The sequence below is a fragment of the Aquila chrysaetos genome, chromosome 2, assembly GCF_900496995.4.
Source record: "Aquila chrysaetos chrysaetos chromosome 2, bAquChr1.4, whole genome shotgun sequence".
NCBI lineage: Eukaryota > Metazoa > Chordata > Aves > Accipitriformes > Accipitridae > Aquila > Aquila chrysaetos.
In genome coordinates this window covers 74090553-74108752 of record NC_044005.1, presented here as the reverse complement: position 1 = coordinate 74108752, position 18200 = coordinate 74090553, and the positions used below count along the sequence as shown (strand labels likewise).

At 37.6% G+C, this 18200-nt stretch overlaps 1 protein-coding gene across 3 annotated transcripts in view; it reads left to right on the top strand.

Moving 5' to 3' along the window:
* BCKDHB (branched chain keto acid dehydrogenase E1 subunit beta) overlaps positions 1-18200 on the top strand; it is a 135726-nt gene that overhangs the window by 65835 nt on the left and 51691 nt on the right. For all 3 annotated transcript variants that reach the window (XM_029999671.2, XM_029999691.2, XM_029999681.2), the window contains exon 9: positions 14605-14691. In XM_029999671.2, coding sequence (XP_029855531.1) covers positions 14605-14691 — 87 coding nt within the window. The remainder of the gene's footprint in view (positions 1-14604; positions 14692-18200) is intronic.

Genomic DNA, 18200 nt, shown 5'->3' with positions numbered 1-18200 from the left:
ACTTCATATTTTTCTTAGATTATTTAGTGATTATTTTGCTCAGATTTTTTTTGCTCAGATATTTCCCTCATGCTTTCCTGTATGATCCATGTTAGTAATTCAGATGCTAAGTCCAATGAATCCTAGGTGAAGCTGCTATTTGAAGCCACTGTATGGGGATGAAGAGCAAATTGCATCAATCTGGCTAATAGTGGACTGTCATGACCTGAACAAAGTCTCACAGCTCTCCTGGTCGTGCTAGAACTCCAGTATGAACTGGAATAAAAACTGGATAAGTAGTCTGCCACAACTGATATTGCCAACTTTTCCTCAATTCCTTTCTCCATACCTTCCAGAATCCAGGACTTTCCTTTCTGCGACTTGGCATCTCTCTTGCCTCGGCCCTTTCTTTTTTCTTGCTGTTTTTTTCTTCATCTACGTTTCTGTACTTCTTGGTTCCAGAGTTCATGTTTTTCTTCTGTCTGTTCTGCCTTCAAGTTCTTACATTCTTCTTCTGACAGTCTTTCTCTTCATCTACAGCTTTAAGAACCGTCAGTTTCATTTTAATCTGTTTGGAAAATAGAAAGGGTGTTCAGGTAGTAAATGACAATTGCAGGCTATCTTGCATCTGTCTCACTGTTCTACCTACTGGCTTTCAGTCACATGCTGCACCTTCTTACTAACTGATAGCCTTTATATTAGGAGGTGTGTGTAACTTGCCATATATTCTGTTATGGTTTTCATTACAGCTTTAATGTAATTGTAAAGACGAAAGATGGTGGTTCAGATGGTTCAAAGGATATCTCTGGTACACCATTATCTGTCTGTATTTGCTGTATTTGCCAAGACTCTTTGATTTTGCTTCCATAAACAGGGAATTAAAAAAGTAGTATATTGCGGGAGGGAAGGACAAATTTGTCCATGGTGTGTTGTTAACGATTGGTCAAAGAAGTGTGAAGTGTGGAGGCTGCCGCTGAAGTTCTTGTTTTCTGAAACCTTTACTATTAGTTTTATGTTTGAGGCTACATGCTCAGAAAGATTGTTTGAATAGATGTATTTAATTGTAGTTAAGTAGGCAAATATAGTTCAAAATATTGAGGGGATTATGAGTTACCAGTCCAGTGGATTAATGAATATTTTCCATTAGTTCAGTTGCCTTTATACTTAAAAAGACTATTTAAGGATGCTGTTAGTAGTTATTACTAGAAGACAATGACTGGGAAATTTAGAGACATTTGGTCAAAAGAAGCTTTTTTATATTCATGATATTTATTTCAGTAGTGTTATCCAGGTAGTATGCAGGGTCTTCAGAAGTAACAGGGACTCCTTGCACTAAATGTATATTAGAAGTATTGATTGTCACTGTTAAGGAGAGCTTCCAGTATCAAAAAAACCAAACAAGATGCGAAGAGGTGGACGATAAGAGTGCGGTAAAATCAATATACTGTATATGAAGTGATAAGAATGAGCCAGGTGGGTTATATTTTCAAATATGCTTTTGACTTCTTAATCAGTTTTCTTTCCTAAATAATGGATTCCAGTGTATATGTAGCAATTTATCTTAAGGATATCAAGAGGTCATGCTGTGGAATTCCAGAAGTAATTTTTCTTTGCCTGTCTCTTACTGATGTTGGTTAGTACGTTCCTAAATCTTTTTAGGTTAAGCAGGAGTATCCATCTGCATAAAACATAACTTTTCTCTATTGTCTTCACATCCTATGACCATTATCAGCAGCTACTGTTTTCTTGGCAATTATCTGCTTTAGACTATGTAGAATAGTGTTATGGAAGTATTAAAGAGTGTTTGTAGCAGCATTGTTTTACAAGAGTAAATTTACTGAAAGGCATTAGAAAGTTAGTCAATGGTTGATAGAGTATCAGTCCTTTTAATTTTATTTAGCGCTCATCTATTAAAAAATAAATCAAGCAGCCCAAACTGTGCTGACATGCACTCTGCTGTGTGTCATATCTCTTCTCTTTTCACAGGCTCAGCTATTTAAATTGAAAGTTGTTTTGGAGAGGAATAGTCTGCTACTCTGTATTTTTATGGTGCCTAACACATTGGGAATCTGTCTTTCATTCTTGGCTTTGCAGGAAGCTTATAAATCTCTCCATTGAACATCTCAGCCATACCCTGACAATGTTGTGCAGGATGTAAAGGCCATAACTGTTTTATTATCCGCTCTCTTCATTGCTTCCTAGGATGTTCTGCCTAGCCCTGTAGCCAACCTTTTTGGTTTTGATTGTAATTTTTTAAACTTTCCAGGTTACTTTGCATTACTCCTGTGCCTGTTTTCGTTTCTCATTATCTCTGCACCATTGTCTTCACACTCCAGCATTGTTTTCAGTGCTATGCAGAAAGAAGCCACGTTAGTCTTTCAGAATTATTTTTGGCATTTATAGTGTAAAATGATACATATTGGAATAATAAAATCCTGGTGTGTCGAGGCAGTAAGTTTTATGGTTGCGCTAACATTTCTCTGCAAGATGTTTCATATGTGCATCCCAGCTGTGGTCACATTAGTTCTTTATGAACTGTTCCTGCCATGCATACATTTTAAACTGGGGAAAGATCCCTCCTGATGTGGATTTCAAAGTGGTGAAGTTTAGCCAGTGTGTTATGCAACATCAGCATAATAGCATAAACTGTGCAGTCCTGTCCCTGGGCACCACCAAAAAGAGCCTGGCTCCGTCTTGTTTGCACCCTCCCTTTGGGTATGTATATACATTGATGAGATCCCTTAATCCCAGTCCCTTAATTATCATTGTGGCCCTTCGTTGGACTCTCTCCAGTATGTCCGTGTCTCTTGCACTGACGAGCCCAGAAGAGGACACAGCACTCCAGGTGTGGCCTCACCAACGCTGAAGGGAAGGATCACCTCCCTTGACGGGCTGGCAATACTCCTCCTAGTCCAACCCAGGGTACCACTAGCCGCCTTTGCTGCAGGGGCATGTTTCTGCCTCATGGTCAACGTAGTGTCCGCCAGGATGCCCGTGTCCCTTTGCTGCCAAGCTGCTTTCCAGCTGTGCAGCCCCCAGCATATACTGGTGCCTGGGGTTGTTCCTCCCCAGGGGCAGGACTTGGCATTTCCCTTTTTGAACTTTGTGAGGTTGCTATCAGCCCATTTCTCCAGCCTGTCCAGATCCCTCCACATGGCAGCAGAAACATGTGGCATATCAGCTACTCCTCCCAGTTTTGTCTCATGTGCAATTTTGCTGAGGGTGCACTCTATGCCATCATCCAGATGTGACTGAGTTGCCTGAAAAGCAAACTGCAATAATATTTTCTAAATAATGATTTAGAATACAGTTCTTCAAATGTGTATTGAGATTGCCAGGGTGCTCTCTACTGTGGGTCATCTCACTGACAACACTCAGACTGCTTACAGATGCATGTCTCCTGCTTCAGTGAGCACTTGGTTGCCTTTTTGTGATCAAATTTAGGAAAATGTTGTATATTTCATAAAGGAATTATCAGTAAGTGCTTTGATCCTGTTTCTAATTGCTAAAATTAGTATTCTTCAGCCACACTGAAAGTTTCCTGTAATTTCTGAACATATTAAGGAGAAGATCAGGAAAAGTAGGCATGGCCTTGCTAAGGCTAACTCACGCTTGACTGATGTGGTTGCCTTCTGTGATAAAAGTGTCTGGATCTGTGGACAAGGGGTAAGCAATGGATGACACTTACCTTGACTTCAGCAAAGCTTTTGATACTATCTCTCAGAATACTCCTGTATCCAAGTTAGGATGTTACACTCTGATGGACAGCTGGATAGGTAAAATGCTGTTTGCATGATTGGGCCTACAGGGTCATGGTTAATGGGTAGAGTACAGTACTCTACCTGGAGACCAGTGACAAGCAAGTACCACAGGGGTCTGTGCTAGGACCTGTCCTGTTCAAACATCATTATCAATGATGTGGAGGAGGTGATGGAGTACACCCTCCTCAGGCTTAACAGATGAGACCAAACTGGGGAGGGAGAAACAAGTGATATTCTTGAACATAGACATAGACAAGCTGGAGGAGTGGGTTGACGAGGAGTGGGCTGACGGTGACTTTATGAAATTCAGCAAGGTTAAATGGCACGTCTTTCACCTGGGAAGGAAAAGCTTGTGACAGCAGAGACTGGGAGTGCCTGGCTGGGGAGCAGCTCTGCAGGCAAAGCCCTTGGGGGCTCTGGTGGGCAGCGAGCGGAGCACCAGCCTGCAGTGGCCCCGGCAGCAACGAGGGCTGGGTCAGCAGGAGCATGACCCGGCGACTGAAGGTAGAAATTGTCCCCTTCCACTCAATATGCAAGTCTTGGGCCCCCAATAAAAGAAAATCTTGATAAGGTGGAACGAGGGCCATCAAGATGGTTGAGGGCTGGAGCCCTTGCCCTCAGGTGGATGGGCACAGTCTAAAGAGTATAAATGGTTATGTAAATAAATGGGGCAGGCAGACTCTTACAGCAATGCTGATGCTTTTATTTATAATCCTTCTTATTAAAAGGAGATGCTCAGTCAGATACGTTGCTTGGAAAATGTACTTCCATGTAGGAGGAAGTTGGGATGAAAACCCAACCTGTTGCAGGAACCTCACCTGAGATTAGTGACAGTAAAGCCTCAACTGCTTAATGCAGTGCTGTTTGAGGTGTAAGGACCGTACTTATTCCTGGCAACTGTTTTTATTCTGCCAAAAGAGGCTGTGTAGGTTTTAACAGGAGCACAGTATTAAATTGTTTAAGTGAAGCTGATAAGGACTGGGAATTAGTTGTTGGATATAGTTTACTTTTAGACAACTGAGACATTATTTATACTAAGTGTCAGAACAAGTTGTGAATGATGACTCCTGAGCAAAATATTTTTGTTGCTTTGACACACTGAATTTGAGCCATTCATTTCAGTCTTCAGAGAGATTTTTATTTGTTTTGGTCTTGATCTTCTGAGAGATCAATGTAATATTTGCATTTCAGTTGGTAACAATGGAAATAAATACATAGAAATATGCATCTGCATGCAGATAGCTAGATATGCGTATTAAAACTGACAAAATGCAGAGAAGTCTTCAAGTTACTTTTTTGAAAGCTTGGTTGGCTCCTTAACAATTTATCAACAGGAGCACTTTTAATACACTCCCTGTTCATGGTTCACTGTAACAAAAAAAGTATTAAAAAACCTAATAATCAGAATTCTACCTATTATGGTAATTTTCTCTTTCCTGCATGGTCAGAGTTCTCAGAGAATTGTCAGAAAACAGGTTTTGAGAATTATTGCAAGCCTATTAACCTGTTTCCTCACTCCAACTCCTCTAGTAGAAATACAAAATTCCTCTACAGAATGTACAGGTTTATTTTTGACCACCAGCTCTGATATAGCTGGAAGCCTTGGAAATGATTTTATTCATAACCTTTCTGACAACAGGAACAGGGCTCACCAACTCCAGCAACAGGTGATGCACATGTATGGGCTTAAGAATGCTTAAAGGGAAAAAAAGTGTTTACTGTCTTTGGGCCAGTTGAGTTATGGGCATATATGCACTGTGTACACCTATCTATATGTATCTAGAATTATATCAAAGGGTAAACCTTACAAATTTATTATGAATCTCTGCTTTGTTTAGCATATCAATATGATTTCATTTGAAGTCCTTTAAAATCCAGATTCCTTGGGCCACAGAAACATACTAATAATGTTGCCTTTAATGTATCATCTAGGTTTTTTCTACAGAGAACAGTATTTATAATATAAAATCTTTCTTGATACTTTAAGCTTATTCTTAAACATAATGTTAAAGGAGGGTCAAAGTTCAGAGTTATGATGGACAGCTGGCTATAAATAAAAGTATGTTTGATTTTCTGTCTTTCTTTCCCCATCCTGCTGTTAGCATCCCCTCCTGCTTCTGCCTTTGCCACTGTCAAAAATGTGGTCCAACTTTTCCCTGTGTTCCACATTGTTTGTTCCTTCCTCTTTGTTTGAGATTTCACTAGGATTTTCAGCTGACTGTGTTGTGCTAGTACTGTGGATTTGGTAAAGGTAGTAGCCAGGTGGAAATACAGCAAGACGGACCTTTTAGGGAGAACAGATTTAACGTGGCTGTGTAAAATTAACTGAAGTTCTTTTACTCCTTATCAGAAACCAGTATTTGAATGCACAGTAATAACTTTGAAAGAGCTCAGGGGACAGTATGTTGGCTGTCTACAAAATGCTACACCTTAGTACATGTTTTGATAATTTATTTCATGAAGCATTAATTGTTTCATTTCAGGTAAACAGCTCACTGGGCAGCAAATACATTTCTAATGCTTCTCCTTATTTTCCTACATTTTTCTACATTTCTATGATACTTGGAGTTGTAATGCATTATATTTTTAGATGTTTATTTTCTCTAAGAGCTGATCTTTTACTCTGATTTGAAATTAATTGGAAAGGAGGTTAGACTAAAAACTTGTGAGTTTTTTAGGTTTTGGGTTTTTTGTTTTCATCTTTTGCTCCAGAGAAGGCAGGTGAGGGTACAGACACAGTGTCAGAGGAGGGTTGTGCAGCAGGACAGCCTCTCTGATCCCCCTGATGCGCCAAGGTCGCGTGCCGTGTTGAACACCAGTGGAGGGCTGTTCTCTGTTCTTTCCCTTGACCCTGTTTCCTGCTAGTGTTGTCTCCTTCTACAGACTGTCTTTTGCTTCTCTTTGTTAGAAACCAGAATCAATGCCTCTTCATCGTTGTGCTCTTTGCAGCCCGGGAGCCCTAATGGATCTGCTCGTCCTTACCATATAAATTGGTTATCGCGGATCCTTTTGCTTTGGGGAAACTCATTCTGCGCTTCTGAAGCTGGCAGTAGGTCCGAGCTCCGTCTGGGCTACGGCCTGTCCCAGCAGCCTTGGCCGTGCCATCTGCAGTCAATGAATTCCAGGCTTGTAGGTCAAAGCACAAACCTCGGCTGTATCAGCTGAACCAGCAGACGGTAATGGATTAAAAGCCTCTGTTTTGGTTAGCTACTAGCAGGAAGACAGATTTGTGCGCTGCTAATGTGCATCAGTTAAAATGATTGGCAACTTTTTAGCTATTTGTGTCAAGTTAAAAGGAAATTGGATTTCTTTTTCATTCCCTGCTGTTAATCAGCATATTCATCTATTACAGAACTGCCTATGTTTTTTTCATTTTATTGTTTGAAAAGTTTTTGGTAAAAGATTTTTGTCCAATGGCTTTCCTAAGTGATGGAATAAGGATGACGTGTTTTCCTTCCCAAGTAGTTTTATCTTTGATCTACATACATTGCTGCCAGTGTTCAGCTAGGATTCTCTGCTATATTATTGCCATACTGCGATATGTTTGTTATACTTAGAGTAGCCTTATGCATCTTAACAGAATGAGTGTAAGGCTGACTGTCTTATTACCAGTTGTTGAGAAATCTTACTCATGCTTTGGGCTGTTGAGCTGTGTGTGATGAAGCAACGGTTTTTCATGTCACTTGTGTGTCTTTGCATCTTGATTTTACTGATAAATGAGTTTCAGTCAACTTTTGGGAGTGTAGTGTAGACATGATATAGTAGATTTGAAGGCTCGCTCTCATTTTCCTTCTCTGGGAATTTAGTGCTGTTGAAAACCATACCAAATGATGTTATTTCGTTTTCTTTTAATTTAGATTAATCATTTAATGTTTCTTCTTCAATGTTAAGAATTATTTTTGCTGCCGAGTTGGAGCTTTAAAGGGTGCATGCTATTCCTAGCTTTTACTGCTTCTAGGGAAAGGTAGTTCTTCTGGGCAACTGATAGTTATAATTTGCAAACTAGATTGTGATCATTAGGAAATTACAGGGCTTTCTCGTGGCCAGGCTATTAGGACACATCCTATTCCTCTTCCCTTCTATTTTTTCTCTTGGCAACCTTGTTTAAAAAAAAAAAAAAAAAAAAAAAAGTAGTGCTTGAGGATCTATTTGGTTTTCCAGAGATCCCACAACAATAAGGCTCTGGGATGTCTGGAAATTGGGGATATAAGTGCATTTTTTAGGATTGTCAGTATATCACATGCACAAATAATTCATTTTATCTGGGATGTGTCATCCTATGGATCTGCACGTGCTACGTAAATGTAATCCTCAGCGATTCATCTGGCAGGTTATGTTCTATATTTCTCTGTGGGAAATGCTGAACAGAAATTTGGGATCTTACTTCTATCCCTATGCTTATGATGTTCAGTACCAAGAATGCTGCTATGCAATTTCATTTGTTAATGAAACATTAAAAGGAAAGTAGAACTAATGGGCTGGGGAACATAGCCTCCCTCAGGTTTTACAATTTCCAAGTACAAATTCATTAAAGCTGATCTAAAAATGAAAATGAAAAAGAAAAAATGTTTTTCAAGGCATTTATTGGAACTTTACCAAGTTTGTTTTTTTTTTTTAAGCTTCCATGTGCTGATTGGTTTTCAGTAAAGGCACATATCTATTAATATTAATTTTGATACACTTTTATAATTGTTTCATATGTGCTTAGTGCAAAATGGAATATAATACAAATACAATTTCAGTACTGTTGCCAGCTTATTTAAAATTATTTTGGAAAGCTAGTTTTTCAATTATGCAGGAAATTTTTATAGTCTCTAAAAAACACAATCAAAACTATGCAAAAATTTAAATGTGAAAGTGAACATCAGAATAATTCCTTTTCTGTAAGAGATGGAAAATCTTTTTATTCTGAGAGCAAGATTTTCCTCTTAAAGAAAATAGGTAACTTGCCATTGTGAGACAACAACAGCCATTTGTAATAAAATTCTGACTTTGATCATTTCTTTAAGGGCAGTTGCTGTGTTAGTGAAGCAGCTGGTTACACTGGAAGTAGTGCTGTTGCTGTGTGTGGAGAGTAGTAGTGTAAAATGCAGTTTACCATCAAACTCATTTTGGTTTAAGTCTGCTTTCTCCTAAGTAAGGGCATAGTATGTTATTGGTAGTGTCAGCACTTAGATTTCAGAGTGCTTGGAAGTGCCAGACTTGTTTTCTTCTGTCATCAGTGCCTGTAGGAGGGGAGAAAGTGGCTAACATGACGAATTGAGAGTTGAACAGAAAAGTGATTATAGACGAATTGAGAGTTGAACAGAAAAGTGATTATAGAAACTCTTGGATAAAGAGTGTGGTCAGGAAGGTTGAAAATAATTCGCTCAGCTGCTTCACTACAAAAATGCTGGGCTGCAGTTCAGAAAACCTTCAGAGTGCAATCTGAAAGCATTAGTCTTGCAAAGGCATTAGGGTTGTTTTTTTTACATTTCATTATCAGGGTGATCATGCCGCTAGCCTTTTGCTCTGATGCAACGTCATTTGTCGTCCTTGTGGATGACACCGACGTAAAACAGTCCTGACAATGAAATTTGAGGTGGGAAAGTATAGGCAGTATTGGTTTCTGGTTTTGTTTTAGGGTTAATTTAGTACTTGAAATGCCTAGAGTCTTTTCTCTAATGACTGGATATAGCACAGGTGACAGTGGTGTGCCATGACTTGGGTCCCAGCTGCCTTCCGGAGGGAGGGAGAGCACTGCTGAAGCTTTCTGTGAGCAAATCCTGATCTGCCTCTGATCTCTGAATCTCTCTCTGGGGTGGTGTTTGCTGCTTTGTGCTAACTGTACGCTGCTGCAGGATAAATCAGATTATCTCCTTCAGCTGGCTTACCCTGTGGCCCCTTCAGTGTTTGAGGAGATGCCAGGGATGGGCTGGGAACAGGAGGTTCTGGGTAGGGTAGGACCTCTCCCTTTTGGGAGCAACCAGGGTTGCATCAGCTGAACTCAGCTGTGAAAGTGCCGAGTGACCGTAACACAAAGAGGAGCCATGTTCTCTAAATGCCCAGATGTTGCTTCTGACTCTCCTCTGTGGTCTGTTACTGAAGATGCAAAAAAAAGTTTCCATTTTCATTTAACTGGAGATAGGAGATACCTACAGAATCTCTTAGTACCCTCAGAATTATCTCTGCACTTCAAAGATCAGCAAACAACAACTTCTGGTTGTGGATGTAAAGAAGGAACATTTTTAACAATGCCAATCTCCTAAGCCACACCATATTTTTTGAAGACGCGTTTTTAAAAGTACTCTACATGAGCTGCAGAATGTGCATGCGTTTCAAAATTTTAATCTTTTACTGAGGTAAGAAGAAGTGTAAAGACTGGGGTTTTGGAAGATAGAGTGGGGATGTTGGGGAAATGGAGGAGAATCAAGGCCTTACAGAAATGCAACAAGTGTCTGGTTTGAGGGGACAAAATACTTCGTTCTTTGAAAGGCCATCCTTTTCTTTAGCTAACCCAAATGAGAAAAAACACAGACCCCTCCAACTACCCACCTCTTTAAAAGGTGATAATATGGTAGGATTCTATGCTGGCCAATTTGTTACACTGTGCTGATTTAACCATTTTTCTCCATTTTTATGCCAGTGCTATTTCCCATTAAGTTTGGAGGTTGAGGACCCCATTGCCTGATGTTACCGTGCTGCATTTAATTGGACTGTAAATGCTCTTCTGAGCGTTAGGCTTTGCTTATCCTGGAAGTTGAATGCTTGCCTCATTTGATTTAACAGGGCCTAATGTTTTATAACATATTTTAAAAATGAATTTAGTATTTTATAGAAGAGCATTGATATCTGCAAATAATCATTAACAATGTCCACTGTGCCCTATAGACTGTAGAGCAGTTACTTTTGAAACTTTTGACTGATGAACTATTTTACTTCCAGGAAATAAGATTAAACTTCCATATGAAGATACAGAAATTAAATAAGTTAGCCATTTTAAGACACTACCAATGTAGGAAAATGTTTTGGGTTTTTTTTTTTTTTTCCATTATGGACTACAGCTTTGTTCTAAGCCATATGGACTGAAACATTTTAGATGATAATATATATTTAAAAATTTTGCTTAAGAAAAAATCACATCTGTTGCCATTGGCTGCTGTTATTACTGTATAGTACTGTGATCTGTAAGATAATAAAAACAATATCATAATTAAAATGAAGAGGGCATACAGAGACCCAATGTTTGCTGAACCAAAGTATATCTCGACCAGGAGTTTTAGTCTGATACCTTACGGAGCAGTTTTTCCACAAAAAACCTGTGTACCAAATCAATTAGGAAGAATGATCTATAAAGCAAGGAACAAATTAACAAGGAAGAAGCAGCTAGGCGAAAATAACTTAGAAATACATGATCAACCATTCGATGTTGTTTAAGAACACTTTAATAGGTGTTCACAAAACAAATTATCATAGTTTGAGAAGCAAGGCATTAGTACTGCGCTGACTTTAACTGTATGGCATAGAAGGGCAGTGTTAGTGAATGGAAGTAGTAAAATCAGGAGGTCCTGCAGAGTTGGATTTTTAACCTGTTTTTTAATATTTCTGTCAAAGATATGGAAAACATTCAAAACCATTACTGATAAAAAAATTGCAGGTAACAAACAGCTGGAGAAATACATAAAATGGACAGTCAGTGATAAAGAGAAGATAGGTTCATCAACTGAGCTGGATTCAGGCACACAATATATTTTTCAGCATATCCAAACATAATTTTGTATCTTGAAATAATAAATGCACACTATATTTCCATCTTTATTCCAGGAAGCAATTAACCTTTAAGGACAAAATCCTCTTTCCCCAGAACAGGGAATCGCAGTCATCAGTTGAAGCTGGACTCGTGTTGTTGTGCTTTGGCCAAAGGCCTCATAGATCCAAGAGCTGCAGCACCGAGGTTATATTATCTCCGTATTTGGCATTGTTCTGAAAAAGGCTGGAATGCTGGTTCCAGATGGGTGTGCTTCAAGAAGGACATTGAAAACTGGAGATGATTCAGGGTAGGGTTGTAAGAATGATGAAGGAATTGGAAGTGTGCTGTATGGTGAAAGATTGAGAGCTCAGTCTGTTTAGTTTAGCAAAAGCGTGGTTAAAAGATCATTTGATCACAATCTTAGCATATTCATGTGGGGAGCAGAAATGTGATAATAGATAGCTTCTCCAGCTAGCAAACAGAAGTAAAATAAGAACCAACAGCTTGGAAGCTGAAGTCAGCCAAATTAGTTTGGAAGTAAGGTGCAAAACTTTAACAGGGAAGGCAGTTAAACACTGGAACAACTTACCAATAGCTGTGAGGCATTTGCAAACACTGGAAATACCATAATTAAGATTGCATGTCTTTCTGAAAGACTCACTGTAGTTTAGGAACAAGTGTTAATGTGAAGTAGAAATTGATGCAAGGGAGCCTGTAATACTGAAGAATCACAATAAATCCTTCCTTAAACTCCAGGACTGTATTTGCAATGGAGTATAGTGGTTAATTTCTGCTCATTTTGATTCTGGTTTAACCGTTAGGAGAATTTTTAAGGTATTTCTACATTGCACGATGTGGTGCGGGTATCCACGCTGGCCCTGAACAAGCTGGGATGGATACTAAAAGCACCAAAGCTATGCTAGCACGGTTTCCCACCAGGAGTGATATATAGTGCTTTTTAGCAGGGCTGATATGCTTGTACGCAATGCTTGGTGTTCACAGCTGCTTGCTCACTCTTAACGAGCTCTTATAGGCAAGGATTCCTTGAAGCCCTTGGGAATCACATGTAAAAATAAGGATTTCTCATATAGGAGAAGCAGGTTTCCAAAATGAGATTTTTTTTTTTCCTTTTTTTTCTTTATTGTTTACTTGAGTTCAATTTGAGAACACATAAATTCATGCAAGAAAAGTTATCAGTTACTTAGAGCAAGAAACCATATTGGAGTCAAAAAACCTGTGATGTAAAAATAGTTGGAGGCTGAGAAATAGTGAAGGAACACATTGAAGGCCCTATTCTTACTCTTTCCTAGACATCAAATTATTTCTGTTGTGGAGAGAGGATACTGGACTGCTGGGTTACTGGTCCGATTCCATGTGGATTTTCTTATGTGTGTTCTAACAGTGTCTGTTTCATACAGTAAAATTCTGAGAAACCAAACCTGTAACTAATGATAGCTTGTAATGTTTCAAAGTGTGAACCTCTCAGGACAAATACATGCAAAAGAATCTTTGTTAAAATAAAACTAAGAGGATTCTCGAAAAAAACCCAGCCTTTAAAATTGATTAATTGTATCAGTTTTACCACAGCAACTTAAAACTGATTGTGTCAGTTTTATCATATCAACTTAGAGCTGGAGCGTACATTTTGTTCATTGAACTGTCGTTTTGATGTATTGGACAGATTTGTAGTGCTGTTAATGCCTCTGCTCTTTAGATACGAGTTTCCAGTGTTGGCAAAAGAAATTCAAGCAATCAGTCTACGTAACTGTGGATTACTGTCCAACTGTTGAAATGCCTTTTCCTGTCTTGTTTAGCTCTGAACGTTGTCAAACCACTTCATAGTACAGTGTATGGATCATCTTGTTTATAGGCCTGTGACTTGCCAGTACATCTGTGGATGAGCTACTTAGAGCCATTGATTGAGTCATTGCTAGAAAAGCAAAAGAATTAGAAAAGTCCTTGAATCAGAAGGAAAACTGTATAATTAAGGCATTGCCTTTATGTATTCTGTTAGGTAGACAACACGGAGCTGCCCAACTGGAGAATGTGCTGGTGTAGACATTAAATTGAAGATCACAGCCTTGAAGCCTGACCTGATAGCTAGCACTTTCTTGGGCTTTCCCCTTGATGACTAATGGTACATCAGCAGTACGCTATGTACTTATCTTCAAAATCAGACCGTAACTGTTCTTGAATTAACATACACATTATTGTGTTTGTTTTTTTTTTTCTGATGTGCGTCTCTAGAAGTTCATGAAACTTTTGTATGCACCGTATGAAGTTATAAAATGTATGTTATGAAAAGTGAGACTTTGCTGCCATATTTCTGACCAAAGGTATCTGATACTGTTCGATTCTAGGCAATTTAGCATCTAGTTGCAATAAACTTCAAGATATTTGGGTGTGGTGAAGCATTATACTCCCATCAGATTAAAAATATTTTGCTTTCATTATTATGTTTCACAATGAATCCAGTTTTGTTTGATTAAAAGATGCTTAGATCACCTTCTGTATATATTGTGCTATCTAATTATTTATAAAGTAGATCACATAAAAACTGCACAAATATGGAGACTTAAAATTAGAAAATGTTCCTTCTAATTGCTGTGTAAAACTTAAATAAGCAGCATTAACCCACATGATTGTTTTCTTGCTAAAATTTTTATTTAAGAGTTTTACTTTCTGAATAGCTATGATTCGTGACTTTACCTAGGATCTGGCTGTGCAGAGGTAGGTATCAGTGAAAGATTTCTTCACGTGTGTGTCTTTTAGTATTTTCAGGATCCAGGTTTTTACTGACTTGTTAAAATCCTTATTCTCCTTCAGAAATCTTACAGTTTGCATTGATAGGGTAAATTCATATTCAGTGGAATAAATTTTTGTTCTTGATATTTGCTTAAAATGGAGTGGAAGATGCAAACACTTTTATACTAAATATAAAGCTATCCCATTAATTACTCAATTTAGGCTTTTAGGATGATTTATCTTTCAGTGAAAATGCAAGAGGGGAAAAGTAACTGTATTCTAACATTGCTAATGATGTCACATACTTCATATATTTCACAAGTATTACAGGTAAGTAATCAAATTACAGCTCTTGTGATTTCATTTTTGGGGTTTGTTTTTCCTTTTCAGTCAGTGGCGAAGACTGGGCGATTGCTGATTAGCCACGAGGCTCCCTTGACAGGAGGATTTGCGTCTGAAATCAGTTCCACAGTTCAGGTACACAAGTTATTTGTATTTAAGTGTCCTGCACGGCAGAATATGTTTACCTGTGGAAAACATATTTATTACTATGTTAAAAGTTGAGTTTTTCATATATATTTTTTTAAGTTATTCTCTTTTACAATTGTATGAAATTTCAGTTTTGTGGATGCTTGTGTTACTTTATCTGAACAGCTGAGAAGCCACGTACCTACCAGGCACTGTGCGTAGCATCTGTTAAGCTAGAAAATTTAACTTTTGCTGAAGAGTGGGGAGGATGTGCTGTCAGATGCAGAGGAAAAATTGTTATGTATAGTCTGTTTTTCAATGTACTTTTTTTAACTTTATCGTATTTGTGTCCCCAAAGCATCTTAAAAATACGTTCTAGGAATGTTGAAATCAGACACAGAAAAAGCACCTAGGTCCAGTACAGTATAATGTTGTACTAGATGTAACGTTCAGAGACTGCATTAGGAAAGCGGTCTGTGAAAGTAGTTTATGTATAGTTGTGGTGATGCTCACACGTGTAGAGTTTGTATGCACAGAACAGCTTTGAAAGGCTGAGAAGTAGATCAGTATCGGTTGTCTGGAGCACAAGGCTTTAACTTTTTTGGAAGTCCTTTTGAGCTTTCTGACATGTCTTATATCTGTACTTGCATACAGACTTTCCCCTTAACGTGATTTCTTTCCTATGCACATCAGTGATACTGGCTTATAGGAACATCTAAATTAATTGCGTCCATCATTGATTACTATTTTCTGATTATTCTATTCTTAGAGTAGTTAAATTATAGGACTACAGAGAAATGGCGTTCTAAAATTCACAAAATATAAGCCATACAGGCAGTAGTTAAAGCTTGGGAATTAGCCTTGTTGTAGGAAGGAATAGAGTTAATTGTTCTGGGAGTGTAATTTTGAATTAAATATGCATAAGGAGTTGGAAAACTATGTTTCTTGATCTTTGTGATACAATTTCTTTTAAAGAGTAATTGTATTATTTTTAATATAATTAAACGAAGGTAATTCATTTTTTTTCTACCAAAATTTTGTCTCTAAGAACAAAATATTTATCATCCTTATAAGTAATTATTATTTGACCTCCCTTCTTTTATAGGTAGCCTCTTTGATTAAAATAGGTCTAGTAAAGTCATAATGTACTGCTAACTGTGAGTGTTGAAAGTGATGATTTTTCTTAAATTCTTACAAAAATGTGAAATAAGCTCAACGAAAAGAGCCTGTCTTTTAGTATCTTGTGTTATTATTAACACTTGAGAAAATTATTCTAAGTCACACAGCAATCTCATAATTTATTGGCATAACAAAGGAAAGCATATGTGTTGGAGAAAAAAAGTGAATTGAAAAGAAAAAAGGTTATCAGTAAATATTATTGGAAGAGCATGGGGTGCTCAATATATTGCTGAAACTGCAAAATGAGTTTTTAATCTCCTCAGAGCTCCACTAAGAAAGGTGCTTACATGATTGATCTATCTTGGGGTTGTTTTTCACATCAGAGATGTGTCTTGACAAATATTACTTATTTAGAAAACAAAGTTTACAATGCTTTAGTAAAGCGCTATTTATTTCTGTCAGTTTTGAAAGCAAATATTTGTTTCATGATAGTAGCTCATAATTTTATATTCATATTTTTAAGGAAACTAGGATTTGTATCTTGAGAAATATTAGTTAATTTATCACACATACTACCTCAGAATAAATTGGAATATAACTCTTTGGCATTTAATTTATCTGTGGCGAGTTTCTTTCCTATAAATTGGTTGACTTGAATCTCTGTTACAACCATATTGTCATTTCTCTTTATATCTATTCTTGAATATTTTATCATCTGTAGCAAAATTTTTATACCAGTTATTTTTAAGAATATTCATACTGCAGAAGAGATTAGAATAATATTTACAAAGCCTTACAACTTTTTAAAAAACAGTATTGCTTTAGGCATAATGAAGACCTTGCTTTTTTTATTCAGTTAAAACACTTGATCTCTAAACGATCAAGTTAAGTCCATGTGTCTAATATCACTGTGCTGTAAAAATAAAAATGAAAAGTGAAATTCTCTTTTGCTGGATAAAATGCATACTGAGAATGCCAAAAATTGGGAGTTGCAGTTGGCTTTAGTTTCCTCTTACACATGGAAGTAATAAGACTTCAATAAAGTGTGTCCAGTTGGATTAGTTGGTTAGTTTCCATATTGTTATTCCATCCTTGCTGTGAGGTCTCTCATCGTAGAAATAAGGTGAATAAAAGTACATAGGTTATTTTAAAAGTTAACTGTCACAAACACTTCATGGTGATGTACACTTCAAGAAGAGTACAAATGGATATGATGGCTTTCACTCCTGAACTATAGAACCATATTGAACAGGTTTCTTTTTGCATATGGGAGATTAAAAGCAGTGTTTGGAGAGCATATTAAATGAGATTTATTCTGTGTCAAATACAGAATATTTTAAAGGGGCACATTATTGCGTTAAGTAGTCATTTACTCTTTGTCAAACGCATAAAACTAAGAACAGGATGAAGTGGTGTCGTTAAAACTCTACGTGATAGGACTGCCCTTCGTACTGATGTTTCGTGTATGGTCACAATGGGTATTCTGAAGTGAGCAACAGATGATAGGATAAATTCAATACAGGTACAGTTAACACTTACATTGATTATATTCTGTATAAAAGCTTGCAAAACTGTCATGTTCGGCAGAGAGGGCACTAAACTTTTGCTTAAGGTGAACAGTTGGAGCACAGTTTGAGAAGCTCTAATCCGTGGCTGTCTTTCAGTGGTGCCCCTGCGGTAAAAAGCTGCCTCACAGAGCAGCAGCTTGCAATCCCACTGCCTCCTTATCAGTCTTGTTGCATCAACAAAATGAAGATGATGGTGTGACACAACTTCAGAAAGAAGTGCAAGACTTAGTAGGGGACTATGAAACAATAGGTTCTACAAGGGAAAATGAACTCAGTTGTGTGAAGAACTAATCCTTGATTTTAGAAGCCTTTCATGCTTGGAATGCTTGATAACCCTTTAATCAGATCTCTTTATTTGTAGCTGCTATTGTGACATCAGCATTGTGGTTTAAATTGCAACGTGTTGCTTTTTTCTTGCAAATGAAGGGTTTATTATTCTAGGTTGCTTTTACTGGGATGAGGTTTTGAGCGTAGGTATATTGATCTCTTTGTAGAAAGATGAGTACCTTCTGAATGGAGCACTCCTGTTGAGCTTGCAGTGTAAAGAGGGTAAGGAATCCAAACATGAAGCTGTAATCCTGCAGTAACCGACCATCATCATTTGAAAGACTGCTGTAGACAATAAAGGTTTTGGTTTCAACAACGAGTAGTTATTGAAAGGCTCACCTAGAAACTAATTCAAAGGTGTTCTTTTTTCTTTAAGAAGTCATTACCATCATTTTTTCATATTATTTCAAAATTACTTATCTTTTACTCTGGGATGTAATATATTAGAAAGCTAAACTTACACTGAAGGTCTTCTGAATCTTATTGTGGTCTAAGCAACATAGC